This window comes from Artemia franciscana, chromosome 5, assembly GCF_032884065.1.
Source record: "Artemia franciscana chromosome 5, ASM3288406v1, whole genome shotgun sequence".
Taxonomy (NCBI): domain Eukaryota; kingdom Metazoa; phylum Arthropoda; class Branchiopoda; order Anostraca; family Artemiidae; genus Artemia; species Artemia franciscana.
In genome coordinates, this window is record NC_088867.1 from 859,181 (window position 1) to 882,251 (window position 23,071).

Here is a 23,071-nt window from a genome sequence, read left to right on the forward strand (position 1 = left end):
ATGTCCCTCCTTACTATCAGTTAAAACCACTTGTTTTTTATACAATTTAGCGAACAAAGAGAGAATGAATTCACATATAGTGCATACATGGCACACACACTAAAAAATGTACAAAAACCATCAGACACGTAAAAATATACACATTTTACAAACTAAACCCAAGTTTAGTTTAACTTGGAACTGAAATCTAGAATATTAAACAAAAAACAAAATAGAAAATTCTCAGGTTTGTACTTACTTCGTGCGCACATATGCTGTGGTAGACGTTCTCCTGGGTTCAGACAATGTATTGTTGCTCTTTGAGTTTGTCCACTCGTCTCCCGAACTGTCACATAATTCATACTTGTTTCCTTGCTCATAAGGATTCCTTTTATTCCGCCAGTAAGAAACCTATAATTTCCTCTTCCATTTGATGGGCCAAAGCTTGGCTGAATTTGGTAGTAGTTGTAATTATCATATTCAAGTCTAAAGCAAAAAGAAGGAAAACAAAGGTAAAACAGGAGTACCGGTGGCTTTTCCCCTGTTCAATTTTCTGTATTGCATTATTTTTTTTTGTGATATCCAATGTTTGCCCTTTTGACATTACATTCATAGAATTGCATCAGATTTTTTATTAAAATGTATATTCCAAACCTTGTTAGGTATATTTGGAGTAAAAAGAAGTTTTATGTCACCAAAAGGCAATTCCTCATACTGTTTCTTGGAGGGGCTTATATAGAAAAAGAAATAGTAACAGAACTTAAAATGAGAAAAAGCAGTCAAAATAAACACTGCGAAGTAAATGAATTATATTTCAAGAAGTTCCGTATCTTAATAGTCAAGAATTTTTTTTTAATTAAATCTTATTCTTTAAGATAATTTCTTAAACCACATTGGCCTGTCATAATATACAGAAAGAAAACGATCAAAAATGGGGTTTTTAAAGGTCAAATGAAAATACGGAAGAAAACACAGAAAGCAAATATTTCGAGAGAATAACCACCTTTTTTCTTCGGCACGAACAAAATAATATGATCAAGGAAAAAATAAACCAAAAAAAAGCGCGTAAAGTGCAACAAAACCAATGAAAAAAGGCAAAAAATTAAATAAAATTCAAGAAAGACCGAAAATTAAAAGAATTAAATGCAAATATCTAGCAAATAATAAAGTCACGTTATTCCCAATATCCACGACACAAAATCCAAACAAGTTTGAGCTGCCAACGACAGATACTAACGAACAACTGAGAAATAAAAGAAAAAATTTCATTCACTCAAACAAACAAAGCAGCAATTGACTAAATTGATGAACTAGGTCACCTGATTTCTGAATTTTAACCATTGCATTTCTTGTGGATACCCTCTGAGACCTAGGGGGTTGATGATATATTTGATTATGTGATTGAGAAAGTGGTTCAACGTTTATTTCAGGGTTACTAAAGTATCGGCTTTTCGTTTGCGAACATCGAAATATGATTCATTTATTCTTAAATCACCTGAATCTCTGTTCAAAGCTAGACCTAAGTGTTGGTATTTATAAATTTCAACAGCTTTTCTGTAGTGCTTGGCAATATTTTTGTCATGCGAGATTAGGCTAGCCTGGTTAAATAAAACAGCATGGTCTGATTAACAAATGTGTTCTGAGAGGGTAGAGCCAGAATTTTTTGTTTTTTCTGCTTTTTAAGATTATTATTAATTGAGGAAGAGTGCTGAGTTAATTTATCTGTAAGTCGTTGATTAGTTCTTCCAATGTACCAAAGACAGCAAGAGCAATGAATTCTGTAGACACCGGAGTTTTCATCTATCGGGATAGGGTCTTTCTGTAATTTTGTAATTGCAAAATGTATTAAAAAATTATCAGATAATGACACAGTAAAAGCAAACCAAAGAAAAAGTTCAGTTTTCCTTGTTCTCCCGTACTTAAAGGGGTTTTAGACCACATTTCCAAAAATCTAAGGAAAAATAATATTTTCACTAATTATAGACCCAGAAAAACTATCAGTTCCTAAATCTACTAAGATAAAGACCTTATCCCAATAGGTGAAAACTCCGGTGTCTACAAAATTCCTTGCTCTTGCGGTCTTTGGTACGTCAGAAGAACTGATCAACGACTTACGGATATATTAGCTCACCGCTTTACCTCAATTAATAACAACCTTATAAAACAAATTTTGACTCTGCCCTCAAGAACAGATGTTTAATAATCCTGACCATGCGGTTTTATTTAACTAAGCTAGCGTAATTTCGCACAAGAAAGGTATTGCCCAGCACTGCACAAAAGCTGTTGAAATTCATAAATACCAACATTTGGGTCTAGCTTCAGGGATTTAAGAATAAATGAGTCGTATTTCGGTTTTTTTCAAAAGAGAATCCGATACTTTAGTAATCCCTGAAATAAATGTTGACCCACTTTCCCAATCACGTAATCAAATGCATCATCAACCCCTTAGGTCTCTTAGGGTGTCCGCCAGAAATGTAATGGTTAAAATCAGAAAATCAATTCGTTTGTTTGAATGAATGAACTTTTTCTTTTATTTTCTTTAATTTTTGTTTTTTTATTGAATTTTATTTAATTTTTTGGTGTGTTTTTTTTCATTGGTTTTGTTGTACTTTACACGTTTTTTTATTTTTTAGTTTCTTGATCATATTATTTTGTTCACGCTGAAGAAGAGAGGCGGTTTTTCTCTCAAAATATTCGCTTTCTGTGTTTTCTTCAGTATTTTCATTTGACCTTTAAAAACCCCATTTTTCATCGTTTTATCTCTTTATGTAATTTATTCTTTAACATAATTTCCTCTTCTTTCATACTGTTTTTCACAAACATACCCAGGGAGACCTTGGACACTCCCCTCCATTTCCTCAGTTTCCCCAGCCTTTGGGTACTTTTCACTCAAAAGTATCAAATAAATAGTTATTTGTTATTTGAGTGAACCGGCTCAATAGTAACCAAAAGAATCGCATTTTAATGCTGATTTTAAATATATAAGTTTCATCAAGTTTAGTCTTACCCATCAAAAGTTACGAGCCCCATTTTTTACGAAACCCCATTTTTCATCGTTTTATCTCTTTATGTAATTTATTCTTTAACATAATTTCCGCTTCTTTCATACTGTTTTTCACAAACATACCCAGGGAGACCTTGGACACTCCCCTCCATTTCCTCAGTTTCCCCAGCCTTTGGGTACTTTTCACTCAAAAGTATCAAATAAATAGTTATTTGTTATTTGAGCGAACCGGCTCAATAGTAACCAAAAGAATCGCATTTTAATGCTGATTTTAAATATATAAGTTTCATCAAGTTTAGTCTTACCCATCAAAAGTTACGAGCCTGAGAAAATTTGCGCTATTTTAGAAAATAGGGGAAAATGCCCCCTAAAAGTCACAGAATCTTAACGAAAATCACACCATCAGATTCAGCGTATCAGAGAACCCTACTGTAGAAGTTTCAAGCTCCTATCTACAAAAATGTGGAATTTCATATTTTTTGCCAGAAGGCAGATCAGGGATGCGTGTTTATTTGTTTATTTGTTTTTTTTGTTTTTTTTTTCCAGGGGTGATCGTATCGACCCAGTTGCCCTTGAATGTTGCGAGAGGGCTCATTCTAACGGAAATAAAAAGTTCTTGTGCCCTTTTTAAGCGACCAAAAAAATTGGAGGACACCTAGGCCCCCTCCCACGCTAATTATTTTCCCAAAGTCAACGGATCAAAATTCTGAGATAGCCATTTTATTCAACGTAGTCGAAAAGCCTTATAACTATGTCTTTGGGGACGACTTACTCCCCCACAGTCCCCGTGGGAGGGGTTACAATTTCAAAACTTTGACCAGTGCTTACATATAGTAATGGTTATTGGGAAGTGTACAGACGCTTTCAGGAGGATTTTTTGGTTGGAGGCAGGGGTTGAGAAGAGGGGGATATGCTGGGGGAACTTTTCATCGAGGAATTTGTTATGGGGGAAGAAATTTTCCATGAAGGGAGCGCAGGATTTACTAGCATTACTTAAAAAAACAATGAAAAAGTTTTTTTCATCTGGAAGTAAGCAGCAGCATTAAAACTTAAAACGAACAGAAATTATTACCCATATGAGGGGCTCACCTCCTCCTAATACGTCGCTCTATTAGCTAAAGTATTTTTAGTAATTTCAACTATTTATTCTACAGTTTTTGTGATTCAGGGGTCATTCTTAATGAATTGGGACAAAATTTAAGCTTTAGTGTAAAGAGCGAGGGACTGACGAGGGGGCGAACCCCCTCATATATGTAATAAAATCATAAAAATACAAAAGTTCTTTACGTAAGCTAATTTATAAGTTACGTATATCTTTTACTTATAAAAAGATTCGTAAAAAAGTAAAAGTTCTAGTTGCCTTTTTAATTAACCAAAAATCGGAGGGTAACTAGGCTTCCTCCCCCGCTCTTTTTTTCTCAAAATCATTCGATCAAAATTATAAGAAAGCCATTTAGCCAAAAAAAAATAAATATACAAATTTCGTTTTAATTATTCCTTTGCGGAGAGACAAAATCAAAACATGCATTGATTCAAAAACGCACAGAAATTAATAAAAAAAACAAGTTTTTTAAATGAAAGTAAGGAGCGACATTAAAACTTAAAACGAACAGAAATTATTCCGTATATGAAAGGGGCTTTTCCTTCTCAACGCCCCGCTCTTTACGCTAAAGTTTTTTTACTGTTTTAAAATGTAGAGTTAAGAGAAAGAGTCAAACTTTAGCGGAAAGAGTGGGGCGTTGAGAAGGAAAAGCCCCTTTCATATACGGAGTAATTTCTGTTCGTTTTAAGTTTTAATGTTGCTCCTTACTATCATTTAAAAAAATTGTTTTTTTTATTTAATGTTATCCTGAAACAATTTCCTACATACGTACTTTGTAACACTTCTCAAGATTTTAGTCGTAACTAAAATGTATGGAAATGTCTGCCTTTACTTTTTATTTTTCCTCACTTCGAATAACCAACTTCGAAAAATGTATGGAAATGAATTCGCATCCTGATGCAATCTATCCTTCAAGTGATTAAATAAAAAAAAACAAGTTTTTTTAACTAAAAGTAAGGAGCGACATTAAAACTTAAAACGACCAGAAATTACTTCGTATATGAAAGAGGCTGCTTCCTCATCAACGCCTCGCTCTTTACGCTAAGGTTTGACTCTTTCTCTCAATTCTTCTTTTTAAAATAGTAAAAAAATTTAGCGTAAAGAGCGGGGCGTTGATGAGGTAGCAGCCTCTTTCATATACGAAGTAATTTCTGGTCGTTTTAAGTTTTAATGTCGCTCCTTACTTTTAGTTAAAAAAACTTGTTTATTTTATTTAATTTCTGGACGTTTTTGAATCAATGCATGTTTTGATTTTGGCTCTCCGCAGAGGAATAATTAAAACAAAATTTGCATTTCTTTTTTTTGGCTAAATGGCTTTCTCATAATTTTGATCGAATGATTTTGAGAAAAAAGAGCGGGGGAGGAAGCCTAGTTGCCCTCCAATTTTTTTGTTAATTAAAAAGGCAACTAGAATTTTTAATTTTTTACGAATATTTTTATTAGTAAAAGATTTACGTAGCTTATAAATTAGCTTACGTAAAGAACTTTTGTATTCTCATATTTTTATTACATATATGAGGGGGTTCGCCCCCTTGTCAGATCCTCGCTCTTTACACTAAAGCTTAAATTTTGTCCCAATTCATTAAGAATGACCCCAGAATCACAAAAGCCGTAGAATAAACAGTTGAAATTACTAAAAATACTTTAGCGTAAAGAGCGAGGTATTAGGAGGAGGTGAGCCCCTCAAATGGGTAATAATTTCTGTTTGTTTTAAGTTTTAATGCTGCTCCTTACTTCCAACTGATAGAACTTTTTCATATTTATTTTTTCATTGTTTTTTTTAAATAATGCTAGTAAATCCTGCGCTCCCTTCATGGAGATTTTCTTCCCCCGTGACAAACTATCGATGGAAAGTTCCCCCAGAATATCCCCCTCTTCTCAACCCCTCCCCCAACCAAAAAAATCCTCCTGAAAACGCCTGTACACTTCCCAATAACCATTACTATATGTAAGCACTGGTCAAAGTTTGTAACTTGTTGCCCCTCCCACGGGGACTGTGGGGGAGTAAGTCGTCCCCAAAGACATAGTTATAAGGTATTTCGACTACGCTGAATAAAATGGCTATTTCAGAATTTTGATCCGTTGACTTTGGTGAAATAATTAGCGTGGGAGGGGGCCTAGGTGCCCTCCAATTTTTTTGGTCACTTAACAAGGGCACTAGAACTTTTCCTTTCCGTTAGAATGAGCCCTCTTGCAACATTCTAGGACAACTGGGTCGATGCGATCACCCCTGGGAAAAAAAAACAAAAAAAACAAAAAAACAAAAAAACAAAAAAAAACAAATAAACACGCATCCGTGATCTGCCTTCTGGCAAAAAATACAAAATTCCACATTTTTGTAGATAGGAGCTTGAAACTTCTACAGTAGGGTTCTCTGATACGCTGAATCAGATGGTGTGATTTTCGTCAAGATTCTATGACTTCTAGGGGGCGTTTCCCCCTGTTTTATAAAATAACGCAAATTTTCTCAGGCTCGTAACTTTTGATGGGTAAGACTAAACTTGATGAAACTTATATATTTAAAATCAGCATTAAAATGCGATTCTTTTGATGTAGGTATTGGTATCAAAATTCCATTTTTTAGAGTTTTGGTTACTATTGAGCCGGGTCGCTCCTTACTACAGTTCGTTACCACGAACTGTTTGACTTCCTATTTTCTCATATTACGTTCTGCTCTTTCTTTAAGATGTCGTCAATTTTAATCATTACACCAAGATTACTAAATTTCCATTGAAAAACATAACTCGAAGCATGCATGGAAAACATCGACTATTCAGTTGCACACATTCAAAGAAACATCCTTATGCACAAGCCCCATTATGCTTACAATTGCGGAAGTGAATTAAAGCAAAATCAGGCTCAACCGCAATGCCTACATGAGTGCTATGTATATTTAATTTAAAAAAAAACTTCAGAAAAAGAAGTTTTCCAAACAAAAGTAAAGGTAATGTTAAACTTAAGATAAGTATAAATAAAAATCTATAATAATCCAAACCCAAAACAGACTACAAAATACTATTAAAGAATAAATGAAACCCAAAACAAACAGAAATTAAATAGACATTCATATTAAACAAACCTACCACAGTTACCAAATAAATGAATAAAAAAGCCTTATAACGAGTAAAACTGAAACTGAATATACAAATTAAGCTTTAAATAAACAAATAATATTTTACTTTTCAAGAATAAATAAAACCCAAAAAGAACAGAAATCAAATAAACAATCATAGCAAACAAACATACAACACGTAGGAATGTAAATGAATTATTAAAATTCAAAACCTGTAAAACTTAAATTGAACATGCAAATCAAGCTTAAAACAAACAAAGATTAGATTGTATATTTGATATACAATGAAATTAATTGCCGAAAGTTCATTAGTTAAAGATTTTATTTCCTTGTAATTTTCATTTATTTTCATTGTTGCAATAAGTAGAAAAGAATATATCTGTAATATTACTCATTTTCAGTAAATCACCAGTGATGCAAAAGGCTTTACGCGGGGATCTAGCTATCCTCCGATCAGTATTCACTCTTAACCATGGAATTAAAACTTTAGAGTTCCAATCAAATGAGCCCATTCCGAATTTTTGTTATCTGATCTTAAAAGCAATTTTGAACAAAATGACTATCTCAAAATTTTGATCACCTTCATTTTGAGAAAAGAGTGAATAGAGGGAGGGGGAGGATCTGGTTACCCTATAATAACTTCCGAATCTTAATAGTGGAACTAAAAACTAGAACTTTCAATATTTAAAGTTTATAAGGCCAACCTTCATTAAAATCCTTATACACTCCTGGGGTATAACTTTCCATGCTTGTCCTCGGGCTTTGAAAAGGGACAACTGTGTAGCCTGAAGTTTTATTATCTCATCTTTGACCTATCTTGAAGGAAATGGCTATATCAAAGCTTTTATCGGAGGCATTTGGAAAAAAGAGGACGTGGGGGATAGCTGTCCTCTAATCACTTTTCAGTCTTAAAAAGAGCACTAGAACTTTCTATTTCTAATTCAATAAGCCTGTTTCAAAGTTTATTCCACCACCCATTCCATATGAAGTTACTATAGAGAAAAAATTAAATAATAAGACATTGAAGCCTAATAAATTTTACTATAGTCAATGCTATAGCTTTACTTCTAATTTCGAACGTGAGTTACAAAGAATCGGAGAGTTTACTTGAAAAGTGTGTTTTCACTATAACGCTTTTTTCTTTTTTTTAATGTATTTAAATACCAAAGAATGTAAAAAAGAATTGTTTGTAGTGGCTGCATGAAAATTTTAAAGACAATATTAGAAAAACGGTTAGAAGCATAAACCAATAAATTAAACATGTAACACATATTACAATAGAGTTTGAGAAGATTAAGTTTTTTTTGAGGAAGAAAATAGTGGTAATGTTGGCTCTTTAAACCAAGTTTTGGTAATAGTGTAATCTGCTTTTATTGTGTAAACGTAAAAATCAACAAAGAACAATGACTATTCATGCATATTACCTTCCTCTTATATTGGGGCTTGGGTATTACTATTTTACTAAAAACTTACGTCGGATTGTAGGCATGAAAAATACTATCCCCAAAAGTATCAAATCCATATTGCCTCGCTTGTCTTCCGCAGACGCTAAAATCTTCGGCCAATTCATAGCAGGTTGGAGCCACAGTTTGTGTGGTGATGATGGTCCTCTCTTTTAGAATGGTGCCAAAAGGTCGCATAAAGAAACTATTAACTGGATCCAAAGTTACCAAAGCAGTACAAAAGATAATGATGAAAATCATCTAAAATTATAAATATAATAACAATTGCAATAAAAATTTAGTCGGAGGTCTCATGTAAAAGTCAGCAAAATTTTGCAAAATCTTTAGTCTTATACCCCTCCCTAAAAACGGGCGAAAAGGGAGTGTATCCTAACAACATAGAACCTGGATGATATTTCCAGTTCCTAGGATATGCAATAGGTATTTTGCATATAGCTGAGAGACCTTATGTAGATTCAGTATTTCAACAACTTTTGACACAGCTTAGACATTAAGGCCAATCACCATCCTGCACTTTCCTTCTTATTGGTGCCCATTCAATAATTAAGATCAGACTCCCCACCCCGTTTCCCCTTGATCTTTTTGCACAGCCAGTTTTGAGCTATAGGCATTTTTATAGCTAAAATGTTTGTCTTTCCTGGTTCTATCCCTCTTTTCCACGTTTAGGTTTGTACACAACACACGCATACTCAATGCAAAAATGTTTCGCTATGACGTCATTTTCGGTCTTTTTGGCTTGAATCAGTAGATAGGGGTCACTGGGAGTAGTATTACCTTAAAGTGACAATCCCCTCTTTTGTGAAATATCCTTTTTTGACAACCAATATTCACATGTTTTTTCATTTATTTAGTTCAATGTCTCACTCATCATACCCTGAAAACAAACATTATAAACTTGGCCGTTCCTTAGGTGTCTCATATACGCCCTTTCGTCAATTTTGGGTGGACATGTTTTCTTTTGGTTTGGTTAAGCATCTCCAACAGCATGCCCAGAAAATTAGAAAATAATACCCTTATCTCTTCTTAAGATGCTGCACAGACGATTTTTTGACAGTCTAGATGCACACATTGTTATTCAATTTCGTGTTTCATTCCTCTCAGCTTTCCCTTGGAATTATAACTTAATACCCTATTTCGCTACCGAGAAATTGCGTCTATTCTTTTGACAACCTGAATGCACTTCAGCTTTTTTGATCCAGTTCAACATTTTTAGTAGTAATAGTAATTACAATAGAATCAGAAGTAGCAGTAGACGCAGCATTGAAAGGAGTAATTGTAGTTACAGTAACAATCACAATAGTTGAACCATTTGTAGTTGCAAGTGTGGTAGTCGTAAGTAGTTAAAGTGGGAGTCAAAGTCGCAAATAGTTGCAGTGATAGAAAGTCGCAGTCACAAATAGTCAGAGTCTTAATTAGGTGGAGTTGCTAGTACTTGTAGTGACAGTTACAATCTGGTGAATTTGAAATTAGTCACAGTCAGATTCGCATTTGTAAGTAGTTGTGGTCGTATTTAATTGCATTCAAAAGTAGTTACATGCAGCTACAGTCACAAGTGGTTAAAGTCACAAGTTGTCGCAGTCATAACTAGTAGCAGCCAAAAGTAGATGCAATCGAAAGTAATTGCATGCGTTACTGTATATAGCCGCAGTTGCAGCCAAAAGTTGTTGCTGTCAGTGGTCGCTGTCAAAAGTAGTCGCGGTTGCTGTCCTAGTCGCAGTATCAGTAGCTTTAGGATTAGTAGTCTAAGTAGCAGTAGTAGCTTTAGCAGTAGGTACCTGCTGTCTTTTGGTTGGTCCAACATCCCTCTCAACATATCCTGAAAGTTTCAAATTAATACCCTAAGCATTTCCTGAGATACTACTGATATACCCTTGTATCAACCTGCATGAACATAGTTTTTTTTACTTAGTTCAATGTTCCTTTCAGCATTCCCTAATAGCTTCAACTTCATACCCCTAGCCTCAGTAATCGTAGCATTAGTTGTAGTATTAGTATTAGCAGTAGTAGTAGTAGTAGTAGAAGTAGCAATAGTAGGAGTTGTAGTAGTAGTAGTAGTAATAATAGTACTAGTAGTAGTAATAGTAGTAGTAGTAGTAGTAGCAGTAGAAGTAGTAGTAGTAGCAGTAAAAGTAGTAGTGGTAGTAGTAGTGGTAGTAGTAGTAGTAGTAGTAGTAGTAGTAGTAGTAGTAGTAGTAGTAGTAGTAGTAGTAGTAGTAGTAGTAGTAGTAGTAGCAGTAGTAGTAGTAGTAGTAGCAGCAGTAAAAGTAGTAGTGGTAGTAGTAGTAGTAGTAGTAGTAGTAGTAGTAGTAGTAGTAGTAGTAGTAGTAGTAGTAGTAGTAGTAGTAGTAGTAGTAGTAGTAGTAGTAGTAGTAGTAGTAGTAGCAGTAGTAGTGGTAGTAGTAGTAGTACTAGTAGTAGTAGTAGTAGTAGTAGTAGTAGTAGTAGTAGTAGTAGTAGCAGCAGTAAAAGTAGTAGTGGTAGTAGTAGTAGTAGTAGTAGTAGTAGTAGTAGTAGTAGTAGTAGTAGTAGTAGTAGTAGTAGTAGTAGTAGTAGTAGTAGTAGTAGTAGTAGTAGTAGTAGTAGTAGTAGTAGTAGTAGCAGTAGTAGTGGTAGCAGTATTAGTAGTAGTAGTAAACCCAAAGTACCTTATGATTAGTTTAACATCCCCCTCATTAAGCCCTCAAAGTTAAAATCTATTACCCTAAGCCATTCTTAAGATATTAAGTATACAGCCTTTTGATAACTTGCACGCACATAGTGTGTTTTACTTAGTGGAACATTACCTGAAAATTTCACCTTTTTAGCTTATACTTTTTGGAAGAACCCGGATCAAACATGCCCCCTTTCCCAATAACTTACCTAAATATAAACCTAAAAAAAAATGCAGAACTCGTAGCCTTTAAACACTTTCTAAAATTTATTAATCGGATGTGTTTTTGAGGGAGGGAAGCAAAAAAGATGTGGGATAGAGGCTGGTTACTCCAAATCACCTTTGACTCTTAAAAATGGCACCAAAACTTTCTATTTCCAATCGAACGAGCTGCTTTTCTATGACATCATCCTCTATATGTACTGTTGTGCTGCTTATGATAGGAAATTAAACATAGATTTTACTCCCCACCTTCCTTAAACTTTCCCCACAGGTTTATGTCCTATAACTAAGAGTCCAAGGGGTTTAGAGTTTTGTTTACCTAAGAGAATTTTCACATACGATATTCTCAGGTAAAAAAAAAAAGAAAAAAAGTTTTTCATGGAAATTAAAAGAAGACATTTTTTAGTAAGCAAGTTTTATTCAAAATGTATTTTTCTCGGTTGACTTAATAAGGGGAAGGAAGGGTTGATTATGAAACAGGGTGGATTGTAAACCTTCATCTAAGGGACTTTGACCATGAAAATTACAAAGGTACATTCATTATGCTCCCCAGCCTCTCCATTTCAAAAGGGGCTGCAAGGCACTTTACAATGAATTTATAAAGACAAACTTATAAGAAGCAAATAAAACCAATAAAAATTCCTCTAGAATCTTGTGGTACCCTGCTACACTTGATGAAGAAAATTATCATAAAAAAATAATGAAGTCCTTATGAACAATTATGAGATTTGTTCAAGCGAGATATGAAAAAATTAAATAAAAAAATTAAACCTTCAAAGGACTCGCACTGAAATGGAATTTTGAGTATGTCCTGGTATTTCGAATCCTTTCCCACTGCTAATATTTTGGATGTTGTCCAAATGTTATCAAGGATGGTTGTTATTCTCAAAATATTGTCATGCAAATATTTAATTAAAAAGATAAAACGAAGCCGGAAAGACAAAATAGTAGCCCCCATCACATTTAAATGCCTTGAATCAATTAGTTTGTTGTAACAAACTGGAATTAAAGAATGATTAATTTAAAAAAAAAAGAAAGTTTTCTGAGTAAAGAGCGAAGTTGAAACAAAAAACGAACAAAATTATTTCTTGACAACCTATCTAATATATATAAACAAAACTAGTGCAAATAAATCAACTGGTGATATTTCCCCGTTTTTATGAATACAGAAAACTAGCGCTTTACTGAAAACACAAAGCAATATAGAAATTCTGTGTTGGTAAAAGTAAATCTTTTAACGACACTTTTAACAGTATAAAAGTAAAGCATTGTTAGATTGTTGCTTTTTTTTTTTTATTTGTCATCAAACATTGCAACAATGACATCAATTTCACGATTGACTTTCATTTATGATCTGGAAAGAGCATTTATGATTATTTTGTAGATAGGTTTGAAGTCAAGTGATCTTTTTAGTATCAAGACTACAGAGTCGATTTAGAATTTGTATCACAACATGATATTCTCCATTTGTAGAGAAATCGTTATTCCGTTTTGTTGTTTAACTGAAGTGATTTTCTTCATAATTCAGTGGTGTAGCATTAAGGAGGGGCAATAGCTCTCCATGTAAGGAGGAGGAGGAGGATAAGATCCTATAAAAACTGTATATCTAGTCTATTACGCTATCGACTAGATAGCATCATCATAAAGGTCCAAGTACATTTTTGAATTAAGAACCAGGCTCTTAATTCTGGTTTGTGAAGTTTGTGTTGTGTTTTCATGAGTAGTAATAATGCATAATTTTGTTTGTTTTAAGTTTCAACTTCAAAATTTACTTTGATCAGAAATATTTCGCTTCTAAAATATATATTTTTGTTCTTTTTCATTTTTTAAAGATATAAATAATAAACCTTACAAAAAGATCTTTGACCTAGATCGGGGAAGAAAGCAAGTAAGTTAATATAAATTTAACAAAAAGTATATTGTCCTACATGAAATATATAACCTAAAGTTTCTAGAAAATTAAAGGATATTAAAAGAATTAAAGGTGTGTAGCTAACATAATTCACAGAAACGTGTAATTTAATTATTACAATTTTGTGCTACAATTTTTCCCCCCAAGAATTTCTGGATTCAGAAAGGCATCGCCCTTTCTCTAAAAAGATTACATTATCTGTAATCTTTTACATTATCTGACATTATTATATATGTCACCCGGCCCCTAAACACAGAAAAAGCAATTCAAACTCTAAAAGACGGGAAAAACAAAACATGAAAAAAGGTTACAAAGGATAATATATAAGCAAAAAGAATCATGAACTGAAGAAAGGTGGGGATCCTAAAAAAAAAAAACAATTCAAGAGGGGAAGCTTGTTATTATAGGTAAATTTAAACCACAATAAAATATGTTTAAGGGATTTTAGTGATAATCGCTCGTTTCTTTAGAGGTAAATTTAAGCAATATTAATATATTTTTGAAGGCTTTTAATGTAAATACCTCGTTTCTTTGACAGAACGTCAGATTTCACGTCCCCTCAGTCTAAATTTTTTGTTTAACACTTCCTAGCTTAACTTTAGACTCTGGAAAATGTTAGTCCAAGCAATTCAAGCAACTGTGCCACGCTGTTACCGACCCTTGAGCACCCTCTGACACCCTCCCCGCTCATTATTCCTCTGACATTTTTTCAGATATTTGTTCGTTAAAATCATACATAAAACCGAATAGTTCATGTTATTCAAGCCAACACTCCGTGATAGACCATAATTGAAATGATGTATCACGATGTTGATTTTCACAACCATGGCACTCTATTACTGCCCTTTTTAGCATCCCTCTAATGATATTTTCATAATAAAATCATACGTAAATCCATTGGTTCATGTTTTCAAAAGCCAACCTTAACATGATACGCCATGTCGATTAACGTCGCTGTGCCCCACTATTGCTGGCCCTCTGGCACACTCTGGTCAGAGACACTGACAGTCAGACATACAGGCACGGAGAGAGATACGAAACACACAGAGGGAAAAAAGAAACACAGGCATGCGCACACAGTCAGAGACATAGGCATGGAGAGAGAGTGATAGGGCACTTGTGGAATCCAGGGATAGGACATTCGCGGAAACCATCTTGGGGATACTAATCTTGCAGTCACAATGATTAACATCTTTTTTTTAAGCCATTGGCTGACAATCCGAGTGCATTATGTGAATGATTACTTCAGGTGATCAAGTAACAAAATAGATCGTGCCAGAGGAAAATGGTGTTTTAAGCTATCTTGTGTCGCAAAATATTAGCTTTCATCCTAAGATAGTCAAAAAGCCGTGGTGTGTATTTTATAAGATAGTTGGTTGATAAGTCAAGATCTAAAACCTTAAATGAACTCTCTCTTTATTAACTACTAAATTACAAAAACTATAAATACACAAAATCGCCCGGGGGAAGACTCAAGGAGCCTTCCTTAACCTTCAAACAAAACCTTAAAAAGAAGGTTTTACGCCTTTAATCTTGAAAAGGCCGGAAAATAATTTTTTTGCATCTTTTGCAAGCATCCATTTCTACTTCATTTATTTCTGATTCTTTTTTTCTGTTAGGAAAAACGGTTGACCGCAAAACCAGAACGAAGTGCTTCATGAATAATTTTAGAGCTACTTCATCTCTCAACCTGTAACTTATAAGTGGGTTTTCCTTATTGGCTCCATCATAAAGTTTCGTATGACATCTTCTAAAGGGGAAAGCATGGGAAGCTTGACATGGGCACCATTATAACAGCCATAGTAAAAAATTCTTGAACCACTAGTTTGCAATTCTTGTTTTACATATTCCCCCTCCTGGCTCCTTTAATAAACAATTACAAATAGTTTAAAAAAAACTTCCTAACAAAAAAAGACATCGGTTTATTTTCATTTTTCATGAAGTTAATTGAATTTTGAGTTGGTGTATTTTGAAATAACCATTGACAGAACACCCCTCGAACCCATTTGTTATGTCTAGTGTTGCGAGTATATTATTGGAAGTTTGAGAAAGGTGGGAAGTTAAATTTATGCTTAATATTATTCCTATTGACTTCCAATATATGTAGAAGTCTTAAAAATAGTACTTTACTGGAAACTTAGCTTCTTCGAGTTTTTTTTGTGAAGTAAAATTTTATACAAAAAATTGTTGATACTGATAGACTTACAAATGCGTCTTTTAGTTTTTGCAGGCTACCTATGAAATTCCTGTGATACCGAGAGGAAACCTGCATGTTTTGGGAAAGTCCTAGTTTTAGGGTCTCAAGATCTTAGTATATAACACTTTCTAAGTTTCGCTAGTTTGTTAAAGCTGCCAATTTATTTAAGCTAGTCTCGTAGATATATACTACGTAATCTGCAAAGCAATAATTTTTTTTTTGCTGTAGGTTACATCTGCACTTTTTATCACCGTAAGGAAAACGTTCTATAAACTAAGGGAGACAAGCGTTCCTCCTCATAATCTTTTTTTAGATATGTGCATTTTTATAATGCATTTTAAATTATGGTTCTAATTATAGGCTATTTAAAACATCCAAATTATGTCACTCGGGAATGACACCCCGTGCTGCGTTAACTGTGTAATTATTTAAACATTAGGGTACAAGAAAGTTATCTCAAGAAAGGAAAAAGAAAGAAAGCAATAAAGTTTTTGAAGAATTCGTTCTCATTGAAAAACCATACATCATCCAACGATGCCACCGTTGTGTAAATCATCAAAGTCCCGTTTTCAATCTTAGTTGTCATTTCTGCTTCACGGGACAATTCATTTGGTATTTTTTAATATATAATAATATAATATTAATATAAACAATATATATAATAAATTAATATATAATTTTAATATATAATAAATATATATAATAAGGACATAATAAGGGAATTGGTGAGTCATTAGAACAAAGTTTCATATTGTCCTCTCCGATTCTTTACGGGAGGTTCGTCTCCTCCTCAATACCTCGCTTTTTACGCTAAAGTATTTTTAGGAATTTCAAAAGATCTACTTATTCTAATTAAACAGCCTGTGTGATTCAGGGGTCATTCTTTAGAATTGGAACACAACTCTAACTTTAATGTAAAGAACGAAGTATTGACGAGGGGGCAAACCCCCTCGTATACGTAATAAAATATACAAATATAGAAGTTCGATACGTAAGTTAATTTGTAAGTTACGTTATATTTATTACTAATAAAAACGTTCGTAAATAAAATTAAAAGTTCAAGTGGCCTTTTTACTTTACCAAGAAATTGGAGGTCAATTAGGCCGATCTAAGCTTTGAGAAAGCCATTTAGCAAAAAAAGAGTAAAATTAATGCGCGAATTTCGTATTTATTATTCATGTACGGTTATCCAAAACCGAAACCTGCATTAATTCAAAAATGTTCAGAAATGAAATAATAAAAACTTTTTTAACTGAAAGTAAGGAGCGACATTAAAACTTAAAACAAACAGAAATTATTCTGTATATGAAAGAAGCTGCCCCCTCCTTAACGCCCCGCTCTTTACGCTAAAGTTTTACTCTTTCGCACAGCTCTATTTTCTAAAACAATACAAAACTTTATCGTAAAGAACGAGGTATTGAGGAGGGGACAGTCTCTTTCATATACGGAATTACTTTTTTTGTTTTAAGTTTTAATGTCGCTCCTTACTTTCAATTAAAAAAAAAAACTTTTCTTTTATTTAATTTCTGAATGTTTTTGAATTGATGCAGGTTTTGATTTTGGCTCACCGCTCAAGAATAATTAAAGCGAAATTTGCATATTAATTTCACTTTTTGGCTATATGGCTTTCTCAAAGTTTTGATCGGAGGATTTTGAGAAAAAAGCGGTTGGGGAGGGATTTTACTACCTCCTCCACTTCTCTATACTGCTGGAATTTGATATTGCCTTTCAAATTGAGTCACTCAGGCTGGCACGTACGCAGGGGAGCCTTCCCCCCCCCCTGAAATTTTGTGAAATGTTTAATTTCCCCATGGTTTCTTGAGATTTCTGGCAAAAGTAGGACATTTATTAAGAATCTAGATACATGTATGAAGCCTTTTTGGGGGGATTTTACAGCATGCAATTATCCGGTCAAGTCACTGCCCAATTATTAACCCATTCTCTGTCTAACTTTTTACCCTTTTTGAAGTAATTAGCAATTGTACTGTTATTTTTTTCGTAAAGAGAGTTTGCTTTCCACAGCAAAATATAATTATCCTTGATATTAGGGCGTTAATTCCCCCTTTCTAGGATAAAGTACAGCTTTTAATGGATCAATTTTGGAAACTATCATTTTTCATTAAAATCTACGTTTTTGCAATTGAAGAACTACCCCCCGCAGCACCCATATTGCACTGTTAATCCTAAAATTTCCCTTTCAGTGGGATATAATAGATTAATCACTGGTTCTAGATCGCTATGAACATAACCTGAGCCTAGAACGTACTTTTGAGGCTCCAGTCTTCTTCCCCCCATTCGCTACAATACTATAGATTAAAGTTAATCTGTATTTTCCGATATACGTGCTTTTTGCATTACTAAATAAAAGAAGTGCTACTTTATATCTGCTGTTTAGAAGGTTTTGGCCTCCCCCCCGAAAAAAAATCCTGCGTACGTGCCTGTACTCAGGTATTAAATTCATCAAAATTATAAAATATATACCATAAATAAAAAAAGATACGGCACAATATTTATTGTTTTATTTTCTTATTTTTTACTATAGTAAACACTGGGTAGATTTTTTTAAAGAAAAAATTGGACAAAAAAAAATAGTAGTTGGGTCAGTCCTGAATCACTAAGAAAATACAGCTCAAACACATGTAGTAACCGCTCTCGTAGGAGCGCTTCCAATGGATTTAAGAGCATTGGAATTAAGTATATTAAGATATGGAAAAAATGGTCGACCTCAAAATTGGCCGAGGGTTTTGAGTCCTACCTTGAATGGAATTAGTTATTCGGCACATCATAGCCATTATACTGACCAAATTATTGCAAATTTTTTGGCTCTTTCTTTTAATGACCTTGGTGTATTTCAGCCCTTCATATTAACCGTAAATCTTTGAATGAGTTTTTGTATGCAAAATGGTTTGATGAGTTTAAAAATTCTGTTAGCACATGGCCAGCTAACTTTTTTGAAAATAAGGATGACCTTATCTCTGCATCAAAAATTCCCCCAAATAGTAGATTAACACAGCTTATTACAGGTCATAGTAGATTGCTTCATTTTTTAAATAGGATCGGGAAACCTGACTCTCCATTGTGCTTGTGCGGTCTAATGGAAACATGTAGTCATCTTCTATTTGATTGCCCTGTTTATTGTAGAGCACGTTTAGCAATGGAGTTCGAGTTAAGTGAATATGAAATAAGTGTGCCGTTTCCTTTATCGCTGATAATTAGAAATAATCGAGTTCGGACTAGTGTAAACAGATTTTTATCCAGCACAAAGAGACTTGACTTTTAGTTAGTGTTTATGTTTTCCTTTAGATAGTGTGTACTCTTTTTTTTTTCTTTTTGTAATGTTTTTTTTCTGTTTTTGTTTCTGTGAAATGCCTGTTTTCGGTTTAATCACGAAATAAAGTATCTATCTATCTTGCCAGGTTTTTGGTTGCATAATCACATAAGAATGTACTAAGAGAAACTACAACATGTATTTTGCAATTTTGATATGCAAACCGGACCGACAGGTCAGGATTCACTGGTCAGCAGGTCAAATGTCGAATTCATGAATTCACAATACAAACAGCATAAACGTAAATGGAGTAATACAACTTCGTTTTGAAATGGACACAATTAGCGTCAGTTGCATACAGGGCCGTCACACATAGGGGAAAGGAGGGATGCCCCCCACCCAAAGATTTTTGGTTACTCAGTAAAAAAAGCTGGTAAAATCGTGGTGCTTCAAACCACTGATGAGGTCATCCACGGGAATTTCGGACTTGGTCGGTAAACTCAACAGTTTCACCAAATCCTGCTGTGATTTTACAGGTGATGCCATAGATTTCAATTTGGTAAAAAAAAAAAAAATAGCATTAAAATTATGACATCGTATGTGCCGAAATCTAAATCTTGGTTGGTAAATGCAGCGGTTTTACCGACTCTTGCAGTGATTTAAGTATTGTATTCAAAACAGACATTTTGACAATTATTGACAAAAAACAGCTGGTAAAAAAGACCAGCCAGTCGGTAAAATCTCTTCCTCCCTCCCAAATATTTTGGCTAGTAACGATCCCGGTTGCAGAAGTAGAAGTAGTATGGTAAGGAGTCAGTAATAAAAAAGGAAAAATAAAAATAAATATTATAATAAATAAAATGTAGTAAAAATTTACAAGAATAAACAAATTTGGCAGTAGTATTTATTATACGGATTAACATTAGCTTTAATTTTAACTAAAAAAAAAATAATTTTGTGGACTTTGGTATGAGCATTAAATACATCTAGCAAATAGCGAAATCGAATAAAAAAGCTCGATCAGCGGAGCCGATTAGAAGTGGGCTTCACGGAGTGGGTAACCAATCCTATAAAATAGGTCTGCCCGTTATATAAATTATTACATCTCTCCGTTGTAAGTTGGACAATGATCATTTGAGGCCTGTTACACACATTTAGGAACAATACAAAAAAAAATTAAAAAAGTTTCTGATGGAAATAAAAAGTAAAATTGAAGTTTTAAACAAATAAAATTACTCCTTCAGTTAATTACTTCTCAAAAAATATTCCGAAAATAAATTGACTCATTCTAGTACTTTCCTTTGTTTGTAGACTCATGCTTCACTGAAAACCCCAAAATTATGAGATAATATCATACTCTCTTAGGAGACTACAAGTTTTTAACTAGTCTCATTTTTCATAATTCAACAAAACGGAAGAGAGGGTCATAAACATCTTTTTTTTAAACTTTGATCCACCATTATACATAACAAAATATTTCGCCTTATACTCACCCTTATGGATGAGTATAGTGGTTCTATCTCCTTGGACAAAAAAGATTCGTCCTTCCCAGGTATTCCTCTTAGAAAATTTCTCCCCCCGCGGAAAATATTTCCCAGAAATTCCCCCCTCCCCTGTGGAAAATTCCTTGCTGGAAAATTCTCCTCTCGGAAAACTCCTTCCTGAAAATCCCCTGTACAAAATTCCGAAAATTCTCCCAGTGGAAAATCTCACTATATACAAAACTGTGCATCTAAAAAAATGTATTACAACGGATTTTGGAATAAAAACTAGAGTAAATAATACGGAACTGGACTTCACAGTCCCTTGCAGGTGGCTTTGATCTCTCCTTCATGACGCTTCAGCAAGAAAGTGTAATTAGGGGGGGGGTATTCTACGTTTTCGCACACCCTTCCTGCTTACCTATCCTAGAGTCCTCCAGGTACCCAATTAGAGCTTTGTCGACGCGGGGTGAGCTTACAGAGTCATGACCCCCATTACAAACAAAATAACCAGTAACAAAACTCATGGAAGTGCAGTGAGATAGTAGGCTCAAACTAAAAAGCATGAGTTATTACTTCCTTCGGGCTTGATATAGTGTTGACAAGAGGCGTCGCTAGCCAAAATAATTTTTTTCAGGGGGGGAGGGATTTTACTGACTGGATAGTGATTCTTACCGCATGATTCGGGTGAAGCTGTTATTAAAATTATTTTTCATTTATTTTATGCCAAAAATATTCATAAGCCAATTTACCCTAATTTAAAAAAATTGAGCGAGTAAAGTATTGGTCCTTTGAGCCACTAATTTACCATTTAAGATTTTTTTCTGATGAATAGAAGAAAGTGCGATGGAGAGTCACCCTCCCCTCCCCCCATATGTGACACCCATGCAGGAAACTGTTATACCAGTTCCCCCCTTACGACCGTAAAGGCAGCTACTAGGTGTACATCAGAAGGTTTCCTTTCTAAAGTACCTTTACTACTATAAAGTATGTTACTCTTAAGGAGGGAAAATGCAGTAATGAAGCATTACTTTCTCCACAGCTGAGAAGTTCAATCGACAGTTTTCTATACTTTTAGACCGATCGGCTATCTTGAAATTTTAAAAAGTTTTCAATGGAGCAAGATCGTGGTTTGATGCCACGAAAGGGCTCTAGAGCTTTTAATTGCCGTTTCATTGAGCCCTCTCTTGATCCGTTCGTTCGATGAGATCAACCGTGGGAAAAAAAGATGCATCCGTGATCTTCCATCCGGGAAAAAAAATTATATTTTTGTCGATAGGAGCTCGAAACCTCCACAATGAGGTTCACTAATGCTCTAAATTTATGGGCATGTTTTCATGAAGATTACTTGCCATTCTGTATTTTTTTTTCCACTTTTGAAAACCTAAGACTCGAAGCATTCGATGTGCAGCATTGGACTTAATGAACTTCCCATATTTGGAATCACCATAACAAAAAAACTCTTATGATATTTTAGCTGCTATTGAAACGTCTTTTAGGAATTTTGGTTACAATTGGCCCGAGTTGCTCCTAACTCAGAGTTTGTTACCACAAACAGCTTGCTTTTACACGCTGTATTATACAGCTGTTTCAGAATATAGTAGAATATTCCAGAAATCCTTCTTTTCTTTATTCTATCGTTTGTCTTAGTATCCCTTTAAATGCCAATTTTAAATGAGGGGAGAATCAGGGGCGCGGTCAACTTTCCGTGCTGTGGTGGGATTTTTCGGAGAGAAATTCTTTGTGAAGAATACGTCAGACTCGACTAAATAATCTGAGGCATGCAGCTTGCAAATGGAACGAACATCAGATTTTGAACATGAACGCACAAAATAGACCCCTACCTCTCCCTATCCAAAGAGGCTTAAAGTCGTCTATTTTCCATTTCTTTTTTAACGGCTACTCCAAAAAAACATAAACTAAAATGTTTTCTTAAAAAGAGAAAGAGGGGAAGAGAGAAGGGTGAGAGAGAGGGAGAGAAAAAGAGAGACAAACAGACGTAAAGAGGCTGAACGACAGAAAACAAACTGTGATTAAAATAAATATTATATTGGATGTTGTTAAACGAATTTTGATTTAAGAGGGAGAGGACAGTCATTTCAAAAATTACATAAAATGCATAATTAAATATACTTTAACTTTTAAGACTGAAATAATATTCGATTCAAAATTCAATGTCAAATACAGTTTAATATGCTTCTATTTTTCTAGAAAGGTTTGCAGGAAGATGATTAAGAGCTTAGGACTGATTGGATTTTAGGGCTAGTGAACTCGCTACTTATGTATCCTAATTTGCTAACTTATTCACTATAAGAACTATCACGCAGAAATTACCTTGACGGGTATCTATGTTCGTTCACTGGCTTAGAAAACCTAACTGGTAAAGACTTAGTTTATAAATATAAATAAATTTTCGGTTTCTATTTAGCAATCAGAACAATTCAGGTTTTACTTCATTTTGGGTCCTATTCAAGAAATAGGGCACAAATTTGGGTCGTTTTCGGTGTCTATTGCTTCACACGATATACTCAAGTCAACCTCACATTGGAATTGATTCAAGCTTTGAAAACAATAGGCATAAAAAGCCTGTTTTGTTAGAACTTGACCATTATCAGAAGCAATGAACACGATGATATTTCCGTGACAGACATGAAAAACCATATTACGACAGGTCTTGCTTAAGAAAGAACCAAAGAGAGATAGAGGGGAAAAGAGAATTT

General features: G+C 34.2%; 1 protein-coding gene across 1 annotated transcript in view; it reads right to left on the reverse strand.

Moving 5' to 3' along the window:
• Positions 1–22,829, reverse strand: part of LOC136026839 (carbonic anhydrase 12-like) — a 59,063-nt gene extending 36,234 nt beyond the window's left edge. The window contains exons 1-3 of the mRNA XM_065703549.1: positions 22,686–22,829; positions 8,632–8,861; positions 239–465 (exon numbers count right to left, since the gene is read on the reverse strand). Of these exons, the coding sequence (XP_065559621.1) occupies positions 239–465; positions 8,632–8,861 (457 nt within the window). The 5' untranslated portion in view covers positions 22,686–22,829. The remainder of the gene's footprint in view (positions 1–238; positions 466–8,631; positions 8,862–22,685) is intronic.
• Between the last annotated feature and the right edge of the window lie 242 nt (positions 22,830–23,071).